Here is a 23,651-nt window from a genome sequence, read left to right on the forward strand (position 1 = left end):
CGTCACCACTGCGTGAAGATAACAATAAAACAATCTTCGTCCGAAAGAACAACGGTGACGATTAGCCTTTTCGTCGCCGACTGCGGACGTCACGACGAAGCTCAATCATAAATAGTCACCCACCAACTTTTTCGTCGTCCTCTTTGTTCCCTGGAAACGAACGACGACGGGCCAAGCGAACGCCAACTGGGAATAGCTTTTATTGGAGTTTCGGCACTTACGGTGGTGTGAAACCTCACTAGCTCAGTTGGTAAGAGTGCTGGATTGGCAATCTAGTGGTTCGTTGTTTGATTCTAGGTGCAATTATTTTTTTTATTAAAATCTTTTTTGTGTGTGTTGCTGGTGGCAACATTGACTCCGTCGGCTAGACGCACTTGGACGAAGAGCGAAACAAAACGAATGAAGATTTTGTTTTCGTCACGACGCAAGCCCTTCATGACGATTCGCTGGCTTGAATGAGTCATCCGATGTTGAACAAGCAAGGATGACGATCTAGTTTTCGTTCTCGTCGTCAACTTTTTTGGTCGTACGGCGACGATTTTCAGCCCTGATACAAACCAAAACCAACGGCAACGACCCCAGCGAACAAAAAGGACTTGCGATTGGAAACTTGGTACGAGGAACTTCCGATCTCTCAACTTCATTGGGAGCACCTGCATACTCGCCGATCTACTGAAGGACCACGGGTTCGGCATCGTAGCGCTGCAGGAGGTGTGTTGGACAGGCTCCATGGTGCGAACGTTCAGAGGTAATCATACTATCTACCAGAACTGCGGCAACACACGCGAGCTGGGAACAGCCTTCATCGTGATGGGTGATATGTAGAGGCGCGTGATCGGTTGGTGGCCGATCGACGAAAGAATGTGCAGGTTGAGGATCAAGGGCCGATTCTTCAACTTCAGCATAACAAACGTGCACAGCCCACACTCCGGAAGTACTGATGATGACAAGGACGCAAGCTCGAACGCGAGTACGATCGCTGCCCAAGCCACGACGTCAAGATCATCATAGGAGATTTGAAAGCTCAGGTAGGCCAGGAGGAGGATTTCAGACCGAGTGTAGAATTAGCATAAGTTAAAATACACAAAAATAAAAACCAAAAAAAAAGGATTTCAGACCGACAATTGGTAAGTTCAGCGCCCACCAGCAGACGAACGAAAACGGCCTACGACTCATTGATTTCGCCGCCTCCAAGAACATGGCCATTCGTAGCACCTTCTTCCAGCACAGCCTCCCGTATCGTTACACCTGGGGAGATCACCACAACAAACGGAATCGCAAATCGACCACGTTCTGATTGATGGACGGCACTTCTCCGACATTATCGATGTCAGGACCTATCGTGGCGCTTATATCGACTCTGATCACTACCTAGTGATAATTAAACTGCGCCCAAAACTCTCCGTTATTAACAATTACAGTACCGGCGGCCGCCCCGGTACGATCTAGAGCGACTGAAGCAACCGGATGTCGCCACCGCATACGCGCAGAATCTCGAGGCAGCGTTGCCGGACGAGGGTGTGCTCGATGTGGCCCCTCTAGAGGACTGCTGGAGTACAGTCAAAGCAGCCATCAACAACGCAGCCGAGAGCACTATCGGGTACGTAGAACGGAGTCGACGAAACGTTGGTTCGACGAGGAGTGCAGAGTGGTTCTGGAGGAGAAGGATGCAGCGCGGGTGGTAATGCTGCAGCATGGAACCCGACAGAATGTGGAGCGATACAGACAGAAGCGGAAGCAGCAGACCCGTCTCTTCCGGGAGAAAAAGCGCCGCCTGGAAGAAGCAGAGTGTGAAGAAATGGAACTGTTGTGCCGTTCCCAAGAAACACGGAAGTTCTACCAGAAGCTCAACGCATCCCGCAAAGGCTACGTGCCGCAAGCCGAAATGTGCAGGGAAAAGGACGGGAGCCTCCTGACGGACAAACGTGAGGTGATCGAAAGGTGGAAGCAGCACTTCGACGAGCACCTGAATGGCGAAGAGAATGTAGGCACGGAGGACCAAGGCAGCGGAGGAAATGATTATGTTGGTGCAGCAGAGGACGGGAACGAACCAATTCCCACGCTGAGGGAAGTTAAGGATGCTATCCACCAGCTCAAAAACAACAAAGCGGCTGGTAAGGACGGTATCGCAGCAGAACTCATCAAGATGGGCCCGGAAAAGTTGGCCACCTGTCTGCATCAGTTAGTAGTCAAGATCTGGGAAACCGATCAGCTACCGGAGAAGTGGAAGGAAGGGATAATCTGTCCCATCCACAAGAAAGGCGACAAGTTAGTGTGTTAGAACTTTCGAGCGATCACCATTTTGAATGCTGCCTACAAAGTCTATCCCAGATCATCTTCCGTTGTCTGTCCTCCGAACAAATGAGTTCGTGGGAAGTTATCAAGCCAGTTTCATCGACGGACGATCGACAACGAACCAGGTCTTCACCGTACGGCGAATCCTCCAGAAATGCCGTGAATACCAGGACCCAACGCATCACCCGTTAATCGACTTCAAAACGGCATACGATAGTATCGACCGCAGAGCAGTGGAGAATCATGGATGAAAACGGCTTTCCTGGAAAGCTGACTAGACTGACTAAAACACTTATGGACGGTGTGCAAAACTGTGTAAGGGTTTCGGGTGAACTACCCAGTTCATTCGAATCTCACCGGGGACTGCAACAAGATGACACTCTCATGCCTACTCTTAAACATCGCTCTAAAAGGAGCAATGCGACAAGCCGGGCTCAATAGTCGGGATACGACCTCCACAAAATCCGGTCAATTTGTGTGCTTTGCGGACGACATGGATATTATCGCCAAAACATTTGGAACGGTGGCAGAGCTGTACACATGCCTGAAACGCGAAGCAACAAAGGAAGGACTGGTTGGGAACCCGTGGTCTACTACAATCAATCTACCTTGAAGGCATCATCCATTTTCCCTCTCAATTCAATCCCCAGCCTAGTCCCCAACCAAACAGCTGATTCATACTAACCTCAATAGACTCCCCACGTTGGACCGGTAGGTGGGTGGAGGCGATGCCGTGCTGCGCATTCTTCCAGATTGACGATCTCGATCCAGTAGAAGAAGCCTGTAAGCAAAACAGAGTGAAATAGAGCTGATGTAGTTTCGTTCTAGAGAAGGATGAATTTCATTGTTGGTGGGAATGTACTCGAACTGTGTTGATTCAAAATACGCGTAGCAAGAGCAACTTTGTTTGTCCTACATTTATGCATATACCAGGATCAGCACTCAACGCGGCGGGGCGCACCACTTGGTACATTAAGGTGCATCAAAAGGTGATTCCGGGAGCTTGTACTAATCTCTTACCTCCGCTCCGATGTTAGTCTTGTTGTTGGATGCATGTTTTGCAGAGTACCAACTTGCCTGGAGGGAACGGTCGAATAGGACACCCCGGCACCGCACCGGAATTGTAAGCCAGGTGTGGAAATGTTCCCATGGACCCCGGGCACCATAATTGAGATAAATGTGCAAATGTTAATCTGAATAATTACCATAGAGTACCGCAGTCCACCCAGCGAACGCCCCAGTTGCAATCAGTGCCAGTGCCGAGCTGAGTCGACCCAACCAACCTGGGGCATCATCATTCGAAACATTTGATTTTGTGTGTTGGGCAGTGAAGAAAATTGTCAGACAAAAGAGGCACAAAACAAGCAACAAAGAAGACGCGGCGATTACTCTTTATCCCAACTGGTAACAGATAATGACATGATCTCGAAAATTTTTGTTGCAGACAAAACGGAGCCTGAATTTGTTGCGTACTTTTCAACTTGTGAATAATCAATTATTACCAACCCAAAATCGAAACTTTTTGTTGATAGATCTTCAGCAGCGTTGCAGTGTTTACCGATTCGAAGTTACCGCTCGAAAATCACAATGCAAGCCTTAAAAATCTCTAAACTCGTGGTGCACGATCTTTGTCCTATTCTGTTCAAGTTGGGACAAACGTATGTCGCATTGGGTAGAATGTCGCAACAAATTCAGGTTGCGACATTGTCGTTATTGTTGCGCGATGGTTGAATTTTGATTCACTGGTGTTGGGTATTAGGCTCTGCGGTTGGAAACGACGCACCGTTGGCGAATGTGAACTTTGGGAGAGGGAGGGGGATCAATGCTTCTCTTGAAATTAATGTTAAAATTTTAGATCTGTTAGGTCCGAATTCAAAATTATTTTACAGTTCACTAAACCTATAAAAAAAACTTTACAAAACCCTTAATGGTTAATCGGTTCCACTTCCCGAAAGATATAAACGTTGGTAATGTTGTGGCATTGGTATTTATTTTTTTTTTTTTTATTTTCGGCAATTTTTTTAAAAATTAAACTGACAATTCCCTCGACATTTGTTTTATCTGGGAATGCATACACCAATTTCTTCAATACTCTTGGGAAATGGTTAGGTATGTAATTCTTATAAAAATATCTTCGTCATTACCTTTGGAAACTTCTGTGGCAGTTTTTTGAGCAAATACTTTATATTATATCTGGCAATATCTTTGAAATGTTGTAACGTGTGGAAAATGTTTAGTTCAGTTTATAAGCACTCTCAAATAAAATTAAGTTGATCAGATCCAAATCGCAGATAATTATCCTTTTTAAACAAAATCGCCTGTTGGCACTACCGCGGTATCAAGTTGCCCGCCTTTCTACAAACACGACAACATCCCGCCACTGCACAAACCAACTGTGGCAATTCCAGCAAATGCAATTCAAGCTGTCAAAATGACATTGGGATTTCGAGCTGTCAGTCACGGGGAAGAGGACTTTCGGTGGTGAGAAGATTAGAGCGGGAATATACACGGAACTACAAATCAACCCAAATTTAAGTTGTTTTGACGCAATCCCGGTCCTCCGTGGAATAACTCAAATTTGCGTCAAACAGCGAAAGTGGTGAGTGAGTAGTTCTCGTTTGAGAGCGGCAAAAAAATTAACCCACTGGTAAGTTATTTTCACCCAACGGAGGCCTCAAATGACGCAAATTTGGGTTAGCTCAAGAAAACCCAAATTTGGCTTCTTCCACGGAAGAGCAGCGGATGCGTCGGTGCTTCTCTCTTTGTTTTTGACAACATTGCGGTGGGGCGAGGGAGAAAACAACCCAACTTTGAGTTAAAACTAAAAGCAGTTTAGCCAAAATTAAGTATTTAAAACTTATTCTTTGGGTTTTAATATTTTTCCGTGTAAAAAGCCTCCCGAGAAGTTTCGATAGCTTTTTCTATCGGATCCGGGTCTACGGAGACAAGCCGTCGGAAGTGACCGCGAGTTTTGGTTGCGCGTTATTGCTTATCCAGAGAAATCTTCCAACCTGGCGGAGTAAAGAAGACAAAGAAGACCTGTTCCGCAAACGTCAAACTGCTGCACACTTCAAAAAGTATGCACACAACCTTGAAACAAAAATAAATAGTTGAGAATCTAAATTATGTTTAATGGCGTAAAGCTGCATACTTAAGTGCTAAAACTACACCTAATATAGTTTAGGAATAAGTTACATGTTGTGGCAGCAATTGCGATTACATAAACCATAAATGAAACAATTTTCATTATTTTTGAATTTTATGGCAATCAAGTGAGTGAGAGCTTTTTAGCGTGAACCGAGCACTTTTGACGTTTGCGGAACGACTGCGGCGGTCGAAACTACCGCAACCCCGTTGGATTTTTTCTATTTTACCGCAGTATCGCAAGTGTCGGCCGAAGTCATGTCAAGACTAGGAATTCGGTCGTCTCATCCGGTCGATAAGAACCGTTCGGAAGCGGCAAGCAAGGATGTGACAAGCTGTTTTGCGGTGCGGGCCGTCACAGGTGAACAAGAAGCGTGCGTCCCGCTGATAAGTGTGTCCCGAAGCAGCCGCATGGATATACACCCTGGAAAGCTTCCCAGACCCCGCAAGGTCTGCCGGAGCATCGTGGTTGCTGTCGGAAAGCCCGTGCTTAAGAGTTGCGCAAAGGATGTTCCGGAATCCAGAGGAATCGAAGGCCGGCCAGACTGGTCGCGGAAGCGGTGGTGACCGACGCAGGCATGGAAGGAGATGGATTGTGTAAGTTGTAAGTGAGATTGGAAGAGGATAGGTAAGAAAGGTTAGGAACAAAGGAGTAGGGAAGAGGAGTGAGGAAGAGAATAAAGAATGGAAATGTATGAAAACGCTTTTATTGGGCCACTCGCCGTCCGTCTGACGAGAGAACAACCTTTTTATGTAATAATGTCTTCTAACAATCATTTAGAGAATTTGTTCGGAATTTTTTTTTGAATTTCATTCGAAAATTTCATTGGGAATATTTTAATGATTTTTTCTGCTGTGTATTTTTGTTCTATCTTCTTCTGTTATTCCATCGGTACATTCAAATTTAATTTTTTTTTTGAGCAACTCTTTTGAATTTTTCTTTGACAACTCCTAATAGGTATCCTTAGGAAATTTTTCTCGCAATTTCGTTGGAAGCTTCTTTGGCAATTCTTTTAGGTAACCTTCGGCAAATGATTTGCAAAGTTTCTTGTTTTGGAAAGTTCTTCGGCAAAATCTTTGAGAATTTATTGAGGAAATTTCCAGGATTACCTCCAGGCATGCCGCCAGAAGTTCGATTGGGGTATCTTTGAAGATTTATCAAAAGAAATTATGGAATGTTTTGTAACAAAATTTATAAGCAAACGAAAATGTTAAAATAAACTACATAAATACCCAAGTACCATTAGCACTATATTTCGCCTTTTCGGCCATATAGAGCTATTATACGGCCAATATAGTGCAGGTCAGTTCTACACTAGCACTTAATTGACACACAAGGTGAATAATAGTGCAATATGGTTGGTCACTTGGGTAACACCACTTCAAAAATCAATTGTCCTGTAAATCCTACGCCACTCATAGTCGTATAGCTATCCGGCTCTCGTCATCATCAGCGACGGCGGCAACAGCATATGGAATATGTTAGCTTTGAACCATGTTTTCCAAGGCTCACGCCAGGCAGGAATTTATTAGGTTGAATCGTTACAGTTTACAGAAAGAAGGTTCTAGCAGGATTTCTGAGAATGAGTTTAGCCAGGATTCCTCCCAGAAGTTCCTCTTAGTATCCCTTCAAAATGTATTCCTGTCCACTGATTTCTCCAGGGATTCCTCGAGATATTCTTCCATGATTTCCGCAGGAGTTTTCCTTGGCACTTCTTCAGGAGTTTTTCAAGAAATTTCTCAAAAGCTTCATGTTGAAACTGGTCCGCGGGATTCCTCAGATTTTTCTTCCGAAATTCCTCCTGGGATCCCTTAAAAGATTCTTCAAGTATTGCTACATAAGTTCATGCTTGCATTCCTCCATACATTTCTGAAAGACTTCCTCCAGAAGTGTTGTCAGAATTTTTTTCAGAAATTTTTCTTTAGAATTTCCCAGAATTTTTTTCTACGAATTTCTCAAAAAAAAAATCTTCTTTTTTTCTAGCGATTTCTTCAAACGTTTAAGGACAAGGTATTTGGAGTACATTGCTCAAAATTTTTATAGCACCGTTTTTTAGAACCGTTGAACGGATTTGGATTAAAATGAATCACGCTGTTGACAACCACTGAACAATTAGCGTGATGCATTTTCATCCAAATCCGTTCAACGGTTCTAAAAAACGGTGCTCTAGAAATTTTGAGCTATGTATTCCAAATACCTTGTCCTTAAGCATAAGATACAGTTCCACGAACTTTTTTTTACAAAGATTCGGAGATTCTCTCAGAAATTCCTATAGGGGTTTTCTTTAGGAACTCAAATGTTTATACAAAAAGTTTTTCGGAAATCATCGCTTGATTTTCTCCAGAGTTTCCTTCAGGCATTACTTCATTTATTCGGGGATATATTCTCGGGCATTTATTTGCAAATTTCTTAAGGGAAATTCCCAAGAGATTTTTATGGAAGGGATTTCTGCAATAGGTCCATCAGGTATTCCTGCGGGCATTGTTTTGGATTTATTTAGATCTTTCTTCAAGGATTCTTTCAATTTTTTTATCAAAGATTTTCTCAATAATTCCTGCAGAAATTACTCCAGAATCTAACCCATAGCATTTATTAAGGAATTTTTCAAGATTTTTTTTTTATGAAACCCTGAAGAGGGTTCTCCAGTTTTTTCAGGTATTATTTCAAAGATTCCTTCAAAAGAAATGTTTTCCTTTTTCAGGGGTTTTTTAAAGAATTCCTCTAGCTAGAATTTTTAATTGTTTCTGCAGATAATTTCTCAAGTTTTTCTGAGAATTCCATCAGAGGTACATGTAGGAGTTTTTTCAAGAATTCCTTAAGAACAGCAATGTAAATATTGAGGGATTTCTTCAAGAACTTCACCAGTACTTTTGTCTGCGATTTCTGCAGACATTTTTCAAGAGATTCCTTTAGAAATTCCTCTATGGATTTTCTACAAATTTTTCCAGAAGTTTCTCAAGCGTGTTTTCCTTGGATTTACTTACAGAGTTCCTCCATAAGTCTATCATTAATTATTTCTGGGCATTAAAGGGGTATCCTAAGGTAATTCTTCAGGTATTCTCCTAGATATTATCCGAGTCATTTATCCAGGAATTGCTCAAAATAAAACTTCAGAAATTTTTATTTAGGGATATTCCTACAACAAAATCAAGATTTTTTCGAGGAGTATTTAAGGGATTTCTCGAGGAAACCCTTCATGAAGTTCTTGGGAATTCCTTCAGATATTTCTTGAAAAATTTCCCCAGTAATTGTTGTACAATTTCAGGAAGAACTTCTTAAAAACCCTGCAGGAATATCTGAACAAATTCTGCAGGGATCGCTAATTTCTAAAAAAAAAATCCTGGTGAGAATTTCTGCATTATCACTGACAGAATATTTTAAAGAATTCATGGAGAAACCTTGGAAAGAATTTAAAGCAAAATAGGGTTTTTCAGAAAAAACTTCTAAAAAAAACTTCATGAAAGAACTGACCGACTGCTTACGACCGTTATTGCCTTCCTGGCAAATCAATTGGGATTCTAGTGATAAAGGGCGGTGGTGTTATTCAATATGTCCCAAGGTGAATAATTTTCCTTGGTTTAAAAATGTATCTGGGAGTTTTAAAGTTAAAATAAACAATAACAATAACCGTGATTGACGAATATTTCAGTAATTTTCCAGCTCTTTCAGTCTTCATAAAGCAGCTGTTCGTGAACCCTATCCACGAATTTGAATCATGAGCCACCTATATGTGAACTGTTCGGTTACAACATCAACAGTCCCCTCGTTCAAAATCGAATATATTTTGGAGCTACATCTTGCGGATGGTAGCATGGCGGCGCACCTTCTTCCGCTGGACCTTGATTATAAAAGGAACACTGTGACAGGTGGAAGCTCTCTTTTTATGCTGCAAAGGTGGACATCGGACGTCAACGAATAGGTGTAGCCAAAACAAAGTGAAAATTAGAAGTAGTTAGAGAAAGTGAAGTTTTGTTAAAGTTTAAGTTGAAATAGAAGAGAAGTTAAAAGTAATAAAGTGAGTTTGCGTTGAGTATTTCGCGTGTGAATTACTTACCAGAGTAGTGTTTGCCGCCATCCGAGTGCCATCCTTGGGAAACGTGCCTGAAAGTAAGAAGACTACTTACCGTCGTGGGAACCATCCGATTTTCTCTTCGCCGCTGCTCGCTGCGTTATCCATTGGTCCTTCGAGCCGGATGCGTAGACCTCCGCTATTCCGGTGATTCTGCATTCTGTGAGCCGCTATCACAGCCTCTAGAACCTTCGGGAAGGTTCCCCTACGGACCCGCCATCTTTCCCCCTGGATCGGTTGCAGTTCAGCTGAATTTGATTGTTCAAGGCAATAAAATTGCCTCAAGAAGGTAATTATATCTCCATCAACTTCACTTTTCTATCTGTGTGTGCTACGCTGAGGTTTTGTCCCCAGATTCCATCATGTCCACCGAGCGCCGCATAAAGGCTCTCAAGCTGAGATTGAAGAGCCTAATGACATCGCTTAACAACATCAAGGTGTTCGTCGATGACTTCGACGAAGAAACTCAGCTCAACGAGGTTCCGGTCCGTTTGGAAAATCTAACCAAACTTTGGTCGGATTATAGTACCGTTCAGAACGAACTGGAGTCGCTCGACGAAACGTCCCTGGACACACACCTGAAGGATCGAACCACTCTTGAAACGACGTATTATCAGGTCAAGGGCTTCTTGCTGGCCCATAATAAAATGCCAATTAACCAGTACCCAAGTTCTCCAACTCATTCAGAAACGCATTTCCCTTCGTCGGCATCGCAGGTGCGATTGCCGGATGTAAAACTGCCGGTCTTCGACGGGAAATTGGAAAATTGGCTAAACTTTCACGACCTGTATATTTCGCTCGTCCATTCTGCTACGGGGCTTTCCAATATCCAGAAATTTTATTACTTACGGTCGTCGCTGTCGAGTGCCGCACTTCAACTAATACAAACAATCCCTATCAGCGCGAACAATTATCTGGTAGCATGGAAACTGCTATTGAATCACTTCCAAAATCCAGCACGACTAAAACAGTCGTATGTAGATGCACTGTTCGACTTTTCTCCTCTGAAACGTGAATCTGCAGCAGAACTCCACAGTCTTGTGGAAAAATTTGAAGCCAATGTGAAGGTGCTCCAGCAGCTTGGCGAACGTACAGAGTTCTGGGACGTGTTGTTAATTCGGATGCTCAGTTTGCGCCTCGACCCAACCACCCGAAGGGACTGGGAGGAGTACTCTTCTTCCAAAGGAGCTGTCATCTTCAAGGACTTGATCACGTTTCTTCAGCGTCGTGTGACTGTCCTTCAGTCCATCAATTCGAAGCCTGTCGACCTTCAACTCTTCACCCAGCAGAAGAAACCAGTTCAACGGACCGTCTCTAGCCATGGAGCCAGCCAGGTCAACCCTCGTAAGTGCATCGCATGTTCAGAACATCATCCGCTCTACATGTGCCAAAGCTTTTCTAAGATGTCAGCCGAGGAGAAGGAAAAGGAAGTTCGTCGGCACCAACTCTGTCGAAACTGCCTTAGAAAGGGTCACCAATCCAAGGAGTGCTCATCATCTACCAATTGCCGTAAGTGTCGCGGCAGACATCATAGCCTACTTTGCGCAAACGATTCGTCATCCTCCACCCCGAAGCCTGCCAATTCAATGCAATCCAAGCCACCCGTCGTTACTACTCCGGTCAGCGATTCTCCGACTACCTCGGTATCCGCGAACCTTGCCGAATCGATCAGTTGTGCCTCCACTGGTCACTGCCAGAAAACCGTCCTCCTGGCCACTGCCGTTATTATTCTCGTCGATGACAATGGCGTTGAACACGTTGGTCGAGCCCTCTTGGATTCAGGCAGCGAATGTTGCTTTGTAACTGAGAGTTTTTCACAACACATCAAGGCGCAACGGAAACGCATCCACCTACCAATCAGTGGGATCGGACAGGCAGCCACACATGCAAGACAGAAGTTTACGTCCACCGTTCGTTCCCGTGTTGGAGCCTATTCCGCCGATGTTGAATTCCTCGTCCTACCAAGGGTTACAATTGATTTACCAGCAGCTGCGGTCGATACTTCGACCTGGGACCTGCCACCAGGCTTGCAACTAGCAGATCCGTCGTTTGACAATACCAATCCCATTGACATTATTATCGGCGCGGAAATATTCTTCGAATTGTTTCGTGTTCCTGGACGGATTTCCTTGGGTGATCATCTTCCGGTGCTTATCAATTCTGCTTTTGGTTGGGTGGTGTCGGGAAAATCCTCAAATAGCGTATCCACCTCGCCTGTCGTCGCTAACCTCGCCACCGTAGCTGATGTCCACCGGCTGATGGAAAAATTTTGGACAATAGAAGAAAGTGTCTCTACATCATACTCTGTCGAAGAACAAGCCACTGAGGACTATTTCCTGCAGACTGTATCCCGCACATCAGAGGGAAGGTATGTCGTAAGATTGCCGTTCAAAACCGAGATTCTACCCCACGTCAGCGACAACCGTCGCACTGCCGTTCGCCGTCTACACTTTCTGACAAATCGACTTGACCGCAACCCGGAGTTTCGCCAACAATACAAGGAATTCATCGACGAATATAGAGACCTCGGACATATGCAGCGCATCCACGACTATGAGGACCCATCTATCAATCACTATTATCTTCCTCACCATGCTGTGGTACGGGAAGACAGCAGCACTACGAAATTGCGGGTCGTCTTCGATGCGTCCTGTAAGACGCCAACAGGACCCTCATTAAACGACGCGCTTATGGTCGGGCCAACAGTGCAGGAGGACATTCGATCAATTACGATGCGATCTAGGAAACATCAGATCATGATCGTCGCAGATATCAAAATGATGTATAGGCAAGTTATCGTGGACCCCAGAGACACCCCAATGCAACTCATCGTGTGGAAACCAGCTCCCGACCAACCCATGGAAACGTATGAGTTGAAGACCGTTACGTATGGAACAGCTAGTGCGCCGTTCCTAGCCACTCGGGTGTTAAAACAACTGGCGGATGATGAAGGCTCACAATTCCCGATAGCTGCATCAGTTTTGAAAAAGGACTTCTACGTTGATGATCTCTTTTCCGGTGGTCGAAATGCAGCAGAAGTCATCAAACTCCGAGACCAGCTAGAAGCTCTTCTGGCAAAGGGTGGATTCCAATTACGGAAATGGGCGTCGAATGATGAATCCGTTCTTGAAGGTATTCCCAATGAAAATCGAGCTGTAAAACCTTCCGTCGAGCTTGACCAGGACCAGGTGATTAAAACTCTCGGGCTGCATTGGGAACCCGCGACGGACTGTTTGCGATACCGAATTGAACTGCCACCGGAGAGGACCGACCAGCCCTTTACTAAACGGCAAACGTTGTCCCTCATCGCTCGACTGTACGACCCACTCGGTTTAGTGGGACCCGTGGTAACAACCGCGAAGGTTTTCATGCAAAACCTATGGACACTGAAGGACGACAATGGATCGCCATGGAGTTGGGATCGAGAGTTGCCATCGGAATACCGAGCACATTGGAAAAGGTACCAGGAACTACTACCGATGCTCAACAATCTTCGTATCGAGCGATGTATTTTACTTCCATGTGCTGAAACAGTGCAAATCCACATATTCTCGGATGCCTCCCAGATTGCTTACGGTGCCTGCGCCTACATAAGGTCCATTGATGCTGTCGGTTCGATCAAAGTTGCTCTTCTAACGTCGAAGTCTAGGGTAGCCCCTCTAAAGCGAACCAGCATTCCTCGTCTCGAACTATGCGGAGCATTGGTGGCTGCGGAATTGTACGAAAAAGTGAAGTCATCCTTGCAGATCGACGCAGAATGTTTCTTCTGGGTGGACAGTACCATTGTGCTCTCCTGGCTGAACGCTTCGCCTTCCGTGTGGACTACATTCGTGGCTAACCGAACATCAAAGATTCAACTTGCCACCAAAAACTGCAGATGGAATCATGTGGCCGGAGTGGAGAATCCAGCAGATTGCGTTTCACGAGGGCTCCCTGCAGACGTTATACTGGATACCGATCTCTGGTGGCACGGACCAAAATGGCTCCAACAACAGCAATCCTGCTGGCCAATACCCGAGACCACCGATAATCATCCTTCAGAAGCGATGATTGAAGCTCGTCGAACATCGATTGCAACCGCATTGGCCTCCACTGAACCATCATTTGCTGACCAGCTTGCCGAAAGAACTTCTAACTACCAACGTTTGGTTCGAATTGTTGCATTTTGCCGGCGTTTTATTCACAATTGCCAGAAATTACCCAGCAGAGACTCACCATCGACAGCTCTACAGATTGACGAGCTAAGCGAAGCCGAAACCATAATGCTACGCCTTGTCCAGCAACAATCATTTCCAGAGGAGTGGAAACAGCTCGAAAATTCATTACCTGTCGCCTCGAAATCTCGCCTGAAATGGTTCCATCCCTTCTTGTCAACGGAGCGACTAATACGGGTCGGTGGTCGACTTGGAAAGTCTGGGATGCCGTACGACACTAAACACCCAATTCTTCTACCATCATCGCACCCCATTTCGCTACTTTTAGTCCGCAGCTACCATGAAAGGCACCTCCATGCTGCAACACAATTGCTGGTGAACCTGCTGCGACAACGGTACTGGGTTATAGGGGCCAGGAAATTAGCCAAACGGGTCACCCATAATTGCATTACCTGCTGCCGAGCACGTCCAAGGTTGTTACAGCAGTTCATGGCTGAGCTTCCAGCATCCAGAATCACGGCGAGTCGCCCTTTCACTATCACAGGAGTGGACTATTGGGGACCCATCCTACTAGCACCCACTCATCGAAGAGCATCTCCAAGAAAGGCCTACGTCGCTATCTTTATCTGCTTCAGCACAAAGGCAGTACATATAGAGCTTGTAGCAGACCTAAGCACTTCCAAATTCATACAAGCATTCCGTCGATTCGTATCTCGCCGTGGATTGTGTTCCGAATTGCACAGCGACAACGGCAGAAACTTCGTCGGCGCCGCGAGAGAGCTGCGTGACCTTGTCAACAGCACAGCACACCGAAACTCTATCGCCCAGGAATGCACTAACCAAGGAATTCGCTGGTTCTTCAATCCCCCAAAAGCTTCCCACTTCGGAGGTCTTTGGGAATCCGCTATTTGGTCTGCTCAAAAACACTTCGTACGTGTCGTCGGAACTCACAAACTCGCCATTGAAACATTACTGTGTCAAATCGAATGCTGCTTAAATTCACGCCCTATCGTACCTCTCAGCGATGACCCATCCGACTATGAACCTCTCACTCCGGGGCATTTCTTGACGGGATCGCTGCTGAAAACTGTTCCAGACAAGGACCTCAGCAGTATTCCAATGAATCGGCTTCACAGATGGCAACAGGTACAAAAGCTATTCCAGGACCTTTGGAAGCGGTGGCATCAGGAATACTTATCCACTCTTCAACCGCGCGCAAGATGGTGCAATCCTCCCGTGCCACTTGCGAAGGATCAACTTGTCATACTGCGCGACGAAAATGCAGCCCCAATGCACTGGTCGATGGCGAGAATTCATGAGGTACATCCAGGTTCCGACGGAGTAATCCGAGTTGTGACGGTTCAGACTCCCACTGGTCGATATGTGCGCCCTGTATCAAAAATTTGCCTCCTACCGACATCTCCAGACCAAACAACGAAGGAAATGAACCACATCAGCTCTTCAATCGGAATGCCAGCAATCCAACGCTCTTCAGATCCAGAAACCTACAATGAGAATTTAAATGCCCTTCATTAGAGGGGACAAGGTAAGCACCTGTCCAATCTAATCCAATTTATCAAAACCCGCTACCGGGTCTAATGTTTACAGATCAACTCCATCATGTTTGTTGTTATCACGTCACCACCTGAGAGTCACCACCAATCGTCGCTTTGACGTCTATTCATTCATCGAGCTGTCATCTTTCATCGACCACCCATCCATCGATTATGCTGCATGGGCCAACGAAGGACGATCGACACCTGCACGAAAAACCAAATGATACGCAAATGAGAAGCGGAATGGAAATTGATTTCGTCGTTGCCATTGAAGTGCCAGAAACAGCGTTCCTGAGGGGCCAGCATGTTCGTGAACCCTATCCACGAATTTGAATCATGAGCCACCTATATGTGAACTGTTCGGTTACAACATCAACAGTCCCCTCGTTCAAAATCGAATATATTTTGGAGCTACATCTTGCGGATGGTAGCATGGCGGCGCACCTTCTTCCGCTGGACCTTGATTATAAAAGGAACACTGTGACAGGTGGAAGCTCTCTTTTTATGCTGCAAAGGTGGACATCGGACGTCAACGAATAGGTGTAGCCAAAACAAAGTGAAAATTAGAAGTAGTTAGAGAAAGTGAAGTTTTGTTAAAGTTTAAGTTGAAATAGAAGAGAAGTTAAAAGTAATAAAGTGAGTTTGCGTTGAGTATTTCGCGTGTGAATTACTTACCAGAGTAGTGTTTGCCGCCATCCGAGTGCCATCCTTGGGAAACGTGCCTGAAAGTAAGAAGACTACTTACCGTCGTGGGAACCATCCGATTTTCTCTTCGCCGCTGCTCGCTGCGTTATCCAGCAGCTAAAACGTCTTTTACTGCTACTGCCCCACGTTTCGGTAAATGTGTTTAACATTCCCTTCCCAGAAGAAGGTGAAATATACACGTTAAACGCAGGACAGCAGAAGAAAAAGGCATTTTGGCTGATTTATAAAGAGCTGAAGTTCCTGAGGCAATCCCTAAGACTCTGAAGAAGTCTCTGGAGTTGAAAATATTTCCTCAAATTGCAGAAGAAATCCCAGCAAAAATTTTCGAATAAATCCCAATTACGTGAGAAATATTCAGTAGAATTCCTGTCGGAAGTACTTTGCAGTGAATCTCTGGGGGAATTGTCGAAGAAATCCCAGCCAAACATTTGAAAGAATGCCATAAGGAATTTCTTGGGAACTTGCTGGAGAAATATCTGGAGAAACTGCTCCGTAAACCTTGGTAAAGTTCCTAGAAAAAATAAGTATTGAGGAACTCATAGGACACATCCTACAGAAATCCTGCGATAAGCTTCTGGGAGGATTTTTCGAAAGTATTCTTTGAAAAATCTGTGGATGAATTTCTGGAAATAATCCTGAATCCTGGAGACACTTATAAAGGAATTTCTAGGCTTTTTTTTATTTCTCAAAGAGTACATGAATAAATTATTAGTGTTATCCCTAGAGGAAATGTCTGATAAATCTCTGGGATAATGGATATAGGAATATATAAAGGAAATCGTGAAGGAAACTCTGTATGAACTCCTACTGGAATCTCTGGAGGAATTCCTGCCTGAATCACCAAAGGTAATTTCTAAACAAATCTCTTGAGAACTTCCTGAAGAGTTTCTGAAAGAATATTTAGCTAATTAACAGAAAAAAACAGCTGCAAGAATAAAAAAATCTAAAAGAATTACTCGAGAAATCCCTGTAGACATTTTTTAAGGAATCCTAGGAGAAATTGAGCTGAGCTTGAGCTTGATTGACCGCCCGTAGATGCTACTCCAGTATCGGCAGACCAGCTACACTCACACGAGGAACCAATTAGATTATCTGCCGGTGACTGCATCTTCAGTGTGTGAGCGTTGGTGATCTTTTATTTTTAGACGACAAAGGCGCCTGCCACGTCAGATTACAGGTCCATGTGGGGAACGGAAAGGAAGTGATGATTGTATTCATTTGTATTCACATCAGAGCGAATATACATCTGTGTCTGCACAAACTCATACCGATGTCGGAGTATTGGAGGGATTTAGTGGGCAGAGGGTTCACACATTGGTGCGTTTATGCCAGGCGTAAGGTGATAGATTAGTGAGATTATTACTATGAAGCTACACAACAAAAACCAATTGAGGGTTTCAGCAAAATTTTGCAAAATTTTGCCAAGCTGAAGGTTTCAGCAAAAACTTTGCTGAATTTCAGCAAAATTTTGCTGATTTGTTTAGTAAATTATGCTGATCACCAGTAACGTTTTGCTGAAATTCAGCAAACTTTGCTGAAAGTTCAGCAAAAAAGTTTGCTGGACCCTTCAGTTCGGCAAATTTCAGCAAAATATTGCTGAAAGCGTTTGGTGTGTAAAGCGGCACAGTTCGCTTGATTGCATAACTTGTAGGAGTTATCTGACAGATTCACACTGTGCTGTGAAAGTTGGAAGGAAGAGACAAGGGAAGGGAAACGGCTTTTCAACCGTTTCTGATTCTTGTGATGGCTATGGCCATATGAATATTCATGAGTTGTATATGTAGAGAGGAGAGTATAGAAAAAAGTGGATAGAAAGCTCCAAAGTAGAAGGAAAGGGACGGGCCAGGGATTGAACCCAGGACCTTCTGCATATGAATCAGAAGCGGTAGTCACTAGACCACCAATCTCGTCAGAAGGAATCCTTGGATAAATTTCCAATGTTTTTTTACGAATCCCTAGAAGATTTTTTTTATAGTCATACCTGTAGGCGAATTCCGGCGCACTTTTTCTTAGAAGAAAAGAAAATTTTCTTGCTGGTGAGCAATGAAATAAAATTTCTTCTCTTCGAAGAAATTGTGCGCCGCAATTCAGCCACTGGTGGAGTTCTAGATAAAATACACGGAAATCAACCTAAAAGAGTTCTTGGAGAAAATCATTAGGAAATATCTGAAGGAATACGTTTAGAAATTTCGTAAAGAATATCAAAAAAAATCGCCAGAGGAGTTTTTACAAGACATTTTGGTAGATTTTAAGGCCGAATACCTGGAATTTCAGAAGGAATCCATGGATTAATTTTGGAAGAAATCCACAGAAAATTTCGTTGAACTTGAATCGAGTGGAGGAATCTCAAAAGTATATTTTTAAGAAACAGCCAGGGAAATTTCTAAAAGAATCCTTGGTAGAATTTTTGGAGAATTTTTTTGTAAGAATTGATTGTAAGATTTTCTATAGGAATCCATGGAAAAAATTTTGGAGGAAAATTTGATTTTTTGAATAATTACTGAAACCATTTATTGAAAGCATATGGTGAAACCATTTGTATGTATGCCATTTTTAATATTTTAAACTGCAAAATAATCCCAGAAAGTAATCGTTTTACCCAGTAGCGTATTTTATACCCCCCCCCCCGGTACGCACCAGCAACAGCAAACCGAGTGAATATATCACACACTCGACACGCTCATCGTTGATGGAATCGGGAGGACCCAAAACTTTATCATACCGCGTTGCTGGTTGGCGCGAATGTGCAGCTCGACAGAATCTCGCTCCTCCAATGTTGTAGTGCACGGAAAGCTAGCTAGTAGGTAAATAATGACCCCGGCTGGATGTCGGCGGTGCCGGCGCTCGTGCGCTCGCTCGTGGGTGTGTTTGTGTACCGGCATTGCAAACATGATACACCACTCCACTCTTGGAACTACAATTTGTCTAAATCTCGTTTGGGAAAATTGTTTTAATTAGTAATTGAATAATTCAGGGCTGTCGTGTGATTATGTACATAATTAATTTTGAGTTATGGCACCCGGGAAAGTTACGAGAAACGGTCGTTTTGCGGACGAAAGTGATTGCTGCGCATCGTCGGTCATTGAAATAAACGAGCACCAGTGAAATGTTTTACATATTTCACCGGAAGATAACTATTCCGAAACCAACCAGATGAGTTCAGCTTAACTGGTTGGTTCAATGCCGGAGATGGTCCTCATAATTTTCTTCAGGAGCTGTCCATTTATGAGAATTTTCAAGATTTTTCGATACCATCCCATGCAACGAAAATCCTTCAAAACGAGAAATTACGAATTTAGCGTTTATTTCAACCTGAAAAAGTGAGAAAATGACAATTTTCAAACACAATTTAAGCATCGAAGAGACAAAGAGCAACTAATCCGTTGACCTGTACAAGATAGCATTTTTATTCAACTTTACATTATACTTTGACATTTTTGCAACATTTTGCAACTTTGCAAAAAATCTCATTATATAAAAATGGCAATTAAAAAACTAAAAAATCACGTAGAAACAATAACAATATGGCAACACTATCTTCAGAAAAAAGATGCACAATAACATACTGAAATAGTTATTTATGTAACAAGTTGCAAAAAGTTGATTTTTTCAGCACGAGTCGTACAGGGGATACTCAAAATAACTGGGACAGGTAAAATTTTCACTTTTCAAAAAATGTTCAACTCGCTGTAACTTTTCGAAAAGGGCATCGAATATTCTAAATTTTTTTACTGTAAGTTCATAAACTAGTTGTGTATCAGTGGTCAAAATTTGGAAAAGATCGAGCTATTCTACACGAAGTTAAAAATGTTCTAGAAAAAGGTATAATTGTCCGATAGCCAACTTTGAGCAGTTATATCTCCGGATTCAATGAACCGAATGCAATGAAATTTTGATCATTTACGACTCATATAATGAACTTTGAAAAACAGTTGACTTAATTGGAAATTATCAATAAGAAAAAAAGTTATAGCGATTTCATTTATTCTATATTTTTTTAGTAAATTAATCTATTTTTCATGTGCATCCCATTACTTTTTCAATTTAATGCCGGCTATTTGGTAGCTTTCCTTTGAAACATGATTATATTTAAGTCAATTAGAGGGAATTTAAACGAACTATAATTACTATGTATCTCGAATTTTGAAACGATGATGAAGTTTTGGATAAATTAGTATTATATCAGAAAAATAATCTATTCGTTATAATTTTCTTTCGTGTTAAGAATTTAAAGTTTAGTAAAAAGTTTTTGATAGCTCATTATATAAGTCATAAATGATCAAAATTTCATTGCATTCGGTTCATTGAATCCGAAGATATAACAGCTCAAAGTTGGCTATCGTATAATTATACCTTTTTCTAGAACCTTTATAATTTCGTGTAGAATAGCTCGATCTTTTCCAAATTTTGACCACTGATACACAACTAGTTTATGAACTTACAGTAAAAAAATTGAGAATATTCGATGCCCTTTTCGAAAAGTTACAGCGAGTTGAACATTTTTTGAAAAGTGAAAATTTTACCTGTCCCAGTTATTTTGAGTATCCCCTGTATATTTATCAAGGAGGCTTGCCGACTTTAGAATGTCCTCTAGAAATTTCTCCAAGAATACTTAAGAAAGTCTTGCACGGATAGCTTCCAAAAATTTTGCATGCATTCTTTAAAAAATCAAGTATTCTTTTCAAAATATCTTGCATAGATTGTTCCGGAAATTCATCTACGAATTTCTTCAGATTTTTTTTTCATTGAGATTCGTCCAGACATTTCTCAAAGCATTCATCTAGAAAACCTTCCATGAATTTTCTCAAAAATACTCCATGGATTAAAAAAAAAAGATTAACGGATATATTAGGAATCAAAAAGTCAGAACTCCTTCAAATTTTTCCCAGAAGCTTTCTAAAAAAAATCTCTTACAATTCTACAACAGATTATTGAGGAAATTCCTAAGATTTCTTCACATTTCTTTAGATATTAATTCAGAACATTTAAAAAAAAGTCTTAGAAAATCGTTCAAGGATTTTTTTCTACACATTCTTTGAGAGATTATTACAAGGATTCTTACGAAAAGGCTGGAATACATTCTAGCCGAAATTCACACAGATATTTCATCAGAAATTTCGCCGGGTATTCCCTTGGGTAATTCACTATGTATTTTCTCAGAAATTCCTCCAAGATTTCCTTCAAGTGTTCCTCTAAGAATTTCTCTTTGGTTTCTTCCAGGAATTCATTAAAAAAATGGTATTCTCAATAGGGCATTTCTCCAGGATGTTTTTTTTTTTCAAAAATATCTGAAGAGGTTTCGTAAGGTAGTCCACCAGGGGTTTCCAGGTGTTTCTTCAGGTATTTCTCCTGGAAATTCTTCAGCAGATTCATGAATGAATTCTTAAAATATTCCTGTTTTTTTTGAAATTCTTTGACCAATTCATTTAGAATTTTCTTCAGATTTCTTTTAATTCCTTCTGAAATTTCTCTGGCGATACTTTCGGAAATTTCTTTTAAGTGTTCTCAATATTCCTGGAATTACTTCAGAAATTTCTGCAGGGATTTATTCAAAAGTTGTTCCATGAACTCTTTCAGAAGTTGTTCCAGCAGTTCCTTCAGGAATTGCTCAAGCGGTTCCTTCAAAAATTCGTCAATGAATTCATCTATAGGAATGTACATGTGAAGGGCCACTGAAATCGAGGCACCTTGATTAACTATTACCATGACAGCACTGGAAATACTTTATTACATTTATCTTGTCAGTAATCGCCGAAGCATTACATTGCATTGTTCCCCCTTAGGGTAAGAAACTCCTAGACCAAATTCAAGATATGTATTATCTAGGACACCCCAAAGATAACCTTCTGTATTCCTCAGGGAGGTATATCTGAGATTCTTTTAGGGGTTCCTTCTAAAGTTAGCTCTGGTGCCCTCCAGGATTTCTTCTGAAATTCCTGCAAGGACTTCAAGGGATTTCTCAGGGAGTTCCAAAAATCCTCCAGAAATTCTATCCGAGATTCTCCCAATAGTTTCTGATGAAAACCAGAGAGAACTTGCTGGAGTATTTCCTCAAGGTACTTCAAGAGGAAAGCCATGAACAAAAGCTGCAGGAGAAACTTCTCAAAATACTCCGCAACAAACTTCTAAAGGATTTTCATTAGAAACTTCTGAAAGAATTGCAAATTGAACTTCCAGGAGAATTCCAGAAATATCTGCAGGAATTCCAAACAAAGCTCTTGAAGGAATCCAGAAAAGAGTTCCTAGATGAATCCTGGTAAGAGTTCCTGAAGAAATCCTGGAAGCAATTTCTGAAAGAATTCCAGAAGAGTTTCCCGGAATGAGTTCCAAGAGGAATCCCGGAAGAAGTTCCCGAAGAAATCTACGAAGGAATTCCTGAAGAAATTCCAGAAGCAAATTTTGGCAGAAGCCCAGAAAAAATCCCGGAGGAATCCCTGGTTGGGCTCCCCAAAGAATCCTACAAGAAGTTCGTGGAGGAATTCCGGAAGAGATCCCGGTTGAATTACCGTAGAAATCTCGGAAGGAATTCATGGAGCAATCCCAGAAGTAGTTGCGGAAAGAATCTCGGAAGGAGGTCCTGACAAAACCCCGAAGAAGTTTTAGGAGGAATACGGAAAAAAGTTCTTGTATGATCTCTGGAAGGATCTCAGAAAGAATTCCTGAAGAAATCCTAGAGTGAACTGCGGAGGAATGTCGCATAGAACTTGTGGAAGGAATCCCTGATGGAATTTTGGAAGGAGTTTCAGGGTGAACCTCGAAACAAATTATTCAATCAATTGCGAAAATTGCTGGAATTCTCGGGAATATCTTCTGGAAGTAAACAAAAAAAACTTCTGAAGACATTCCAAAATAAATTATTAGGAGAATTGAGGATGGAACTGCTAGAGGAGAAATCCCTGGAAAATATATAAAAGAATCTCGGTAGTACCTCCTGGCAAGAGCTCTTGAAGCAATCAAAGACGGAATCTCTTTAGGAATCTCAGAAGAAACTCCTGGAAGATCCCCAGAGAATCGTCAAGAGCTTCCTGGGAATACCCCATGAAACTTCTGGAGGGGTCCTGCTGTCCTGCTCAAACGTCAAATATTCTGTGCGAGTAAGCAGGCCTGCATAAATTCGTGCAGTGGACCATAGCAACCGCCGTATGGTCCACTGCACGAATTTTTTCTGGCCTGCTTACTCTCACACGAAATTTGACGTTTGAGAGGTGCCGACACCTCAAATAAATTCGTGCAGTGGACCATGCTTGATTTTGTTTTCTGATCAACCCAAGTAAAAACGCAATTTACTGAAATTTTGTTGTTTGCTCCTGTTTGCTCTTTTAAAATCGGTCATTATGGCTGTGAAAGTCGAAATTCCAGTAATCATAAATCAGTCGTGAAACGGAAACAAACTTTCGAGCAAAAATCATCCCAACAACTATAACGCTCCCAGAGCGCTAGCGAAGCATGTTCCTACTGAAGCCGTCCAAAAACGTCGCGGTCCTTGGGCTCGAGCAAAATAAACCATCCGTAGGATTCTTGGCCGACAGAAAACGACGCCTAGTCCGGTGGAAAATCTCCCGGAGCGGCACCAAACTGTCCTCGTGGATGCTTGCAATGTGGGGCACGCTTACCCCAATCAAAGAGGCTTTTCAGCGGAAGGTGTACGCTTGGCCTTGCAGCATTTCTTCAACAGTGGTTTGGAAGCCTACGCGATGCTGCCAAGATTTTACTTGAAACCGGGAAAG

The 23,651-nt window shown here is 42.7% G+C and overlaps 1 protein-coding gene across 1 annotated transcript in view; it reads right to left on the minus strand.

Annotated features, from left to right (window-relative positions):
• The window catches only part of LOC115269977 (uncharacterized), a 617,722-nt gene that overhangs the window by 13,290 nt on the left and 580,781 nt on the right, over positions 1–23,651 (minus strand). The window contains exon 6 of the mRNA XM_062853057.1: positions 2,981–3,076. Within this exon, the coding sequence (XP_062709041.1) occupies positions 2,981–3,076 (96 nt within the window). The remainder of the gene's footprint in view (positions 1–2,980; positions 3,077–23,651) is intronic.

Source organism: Aedes albopictus, chromosome 2 (assembly GCF_035046485.1).
Source record: "Aedes albopictus strain Foshan chromosome 2, AalbF5, whole genome shotgun sequence".
Taxonomy (NCBI): domain Eukaryota; kingdom Metazoa; phylum Arthropoda; class Insecta; order Diptera; family Culicidae; genus Aedes; species Aedes albopictus.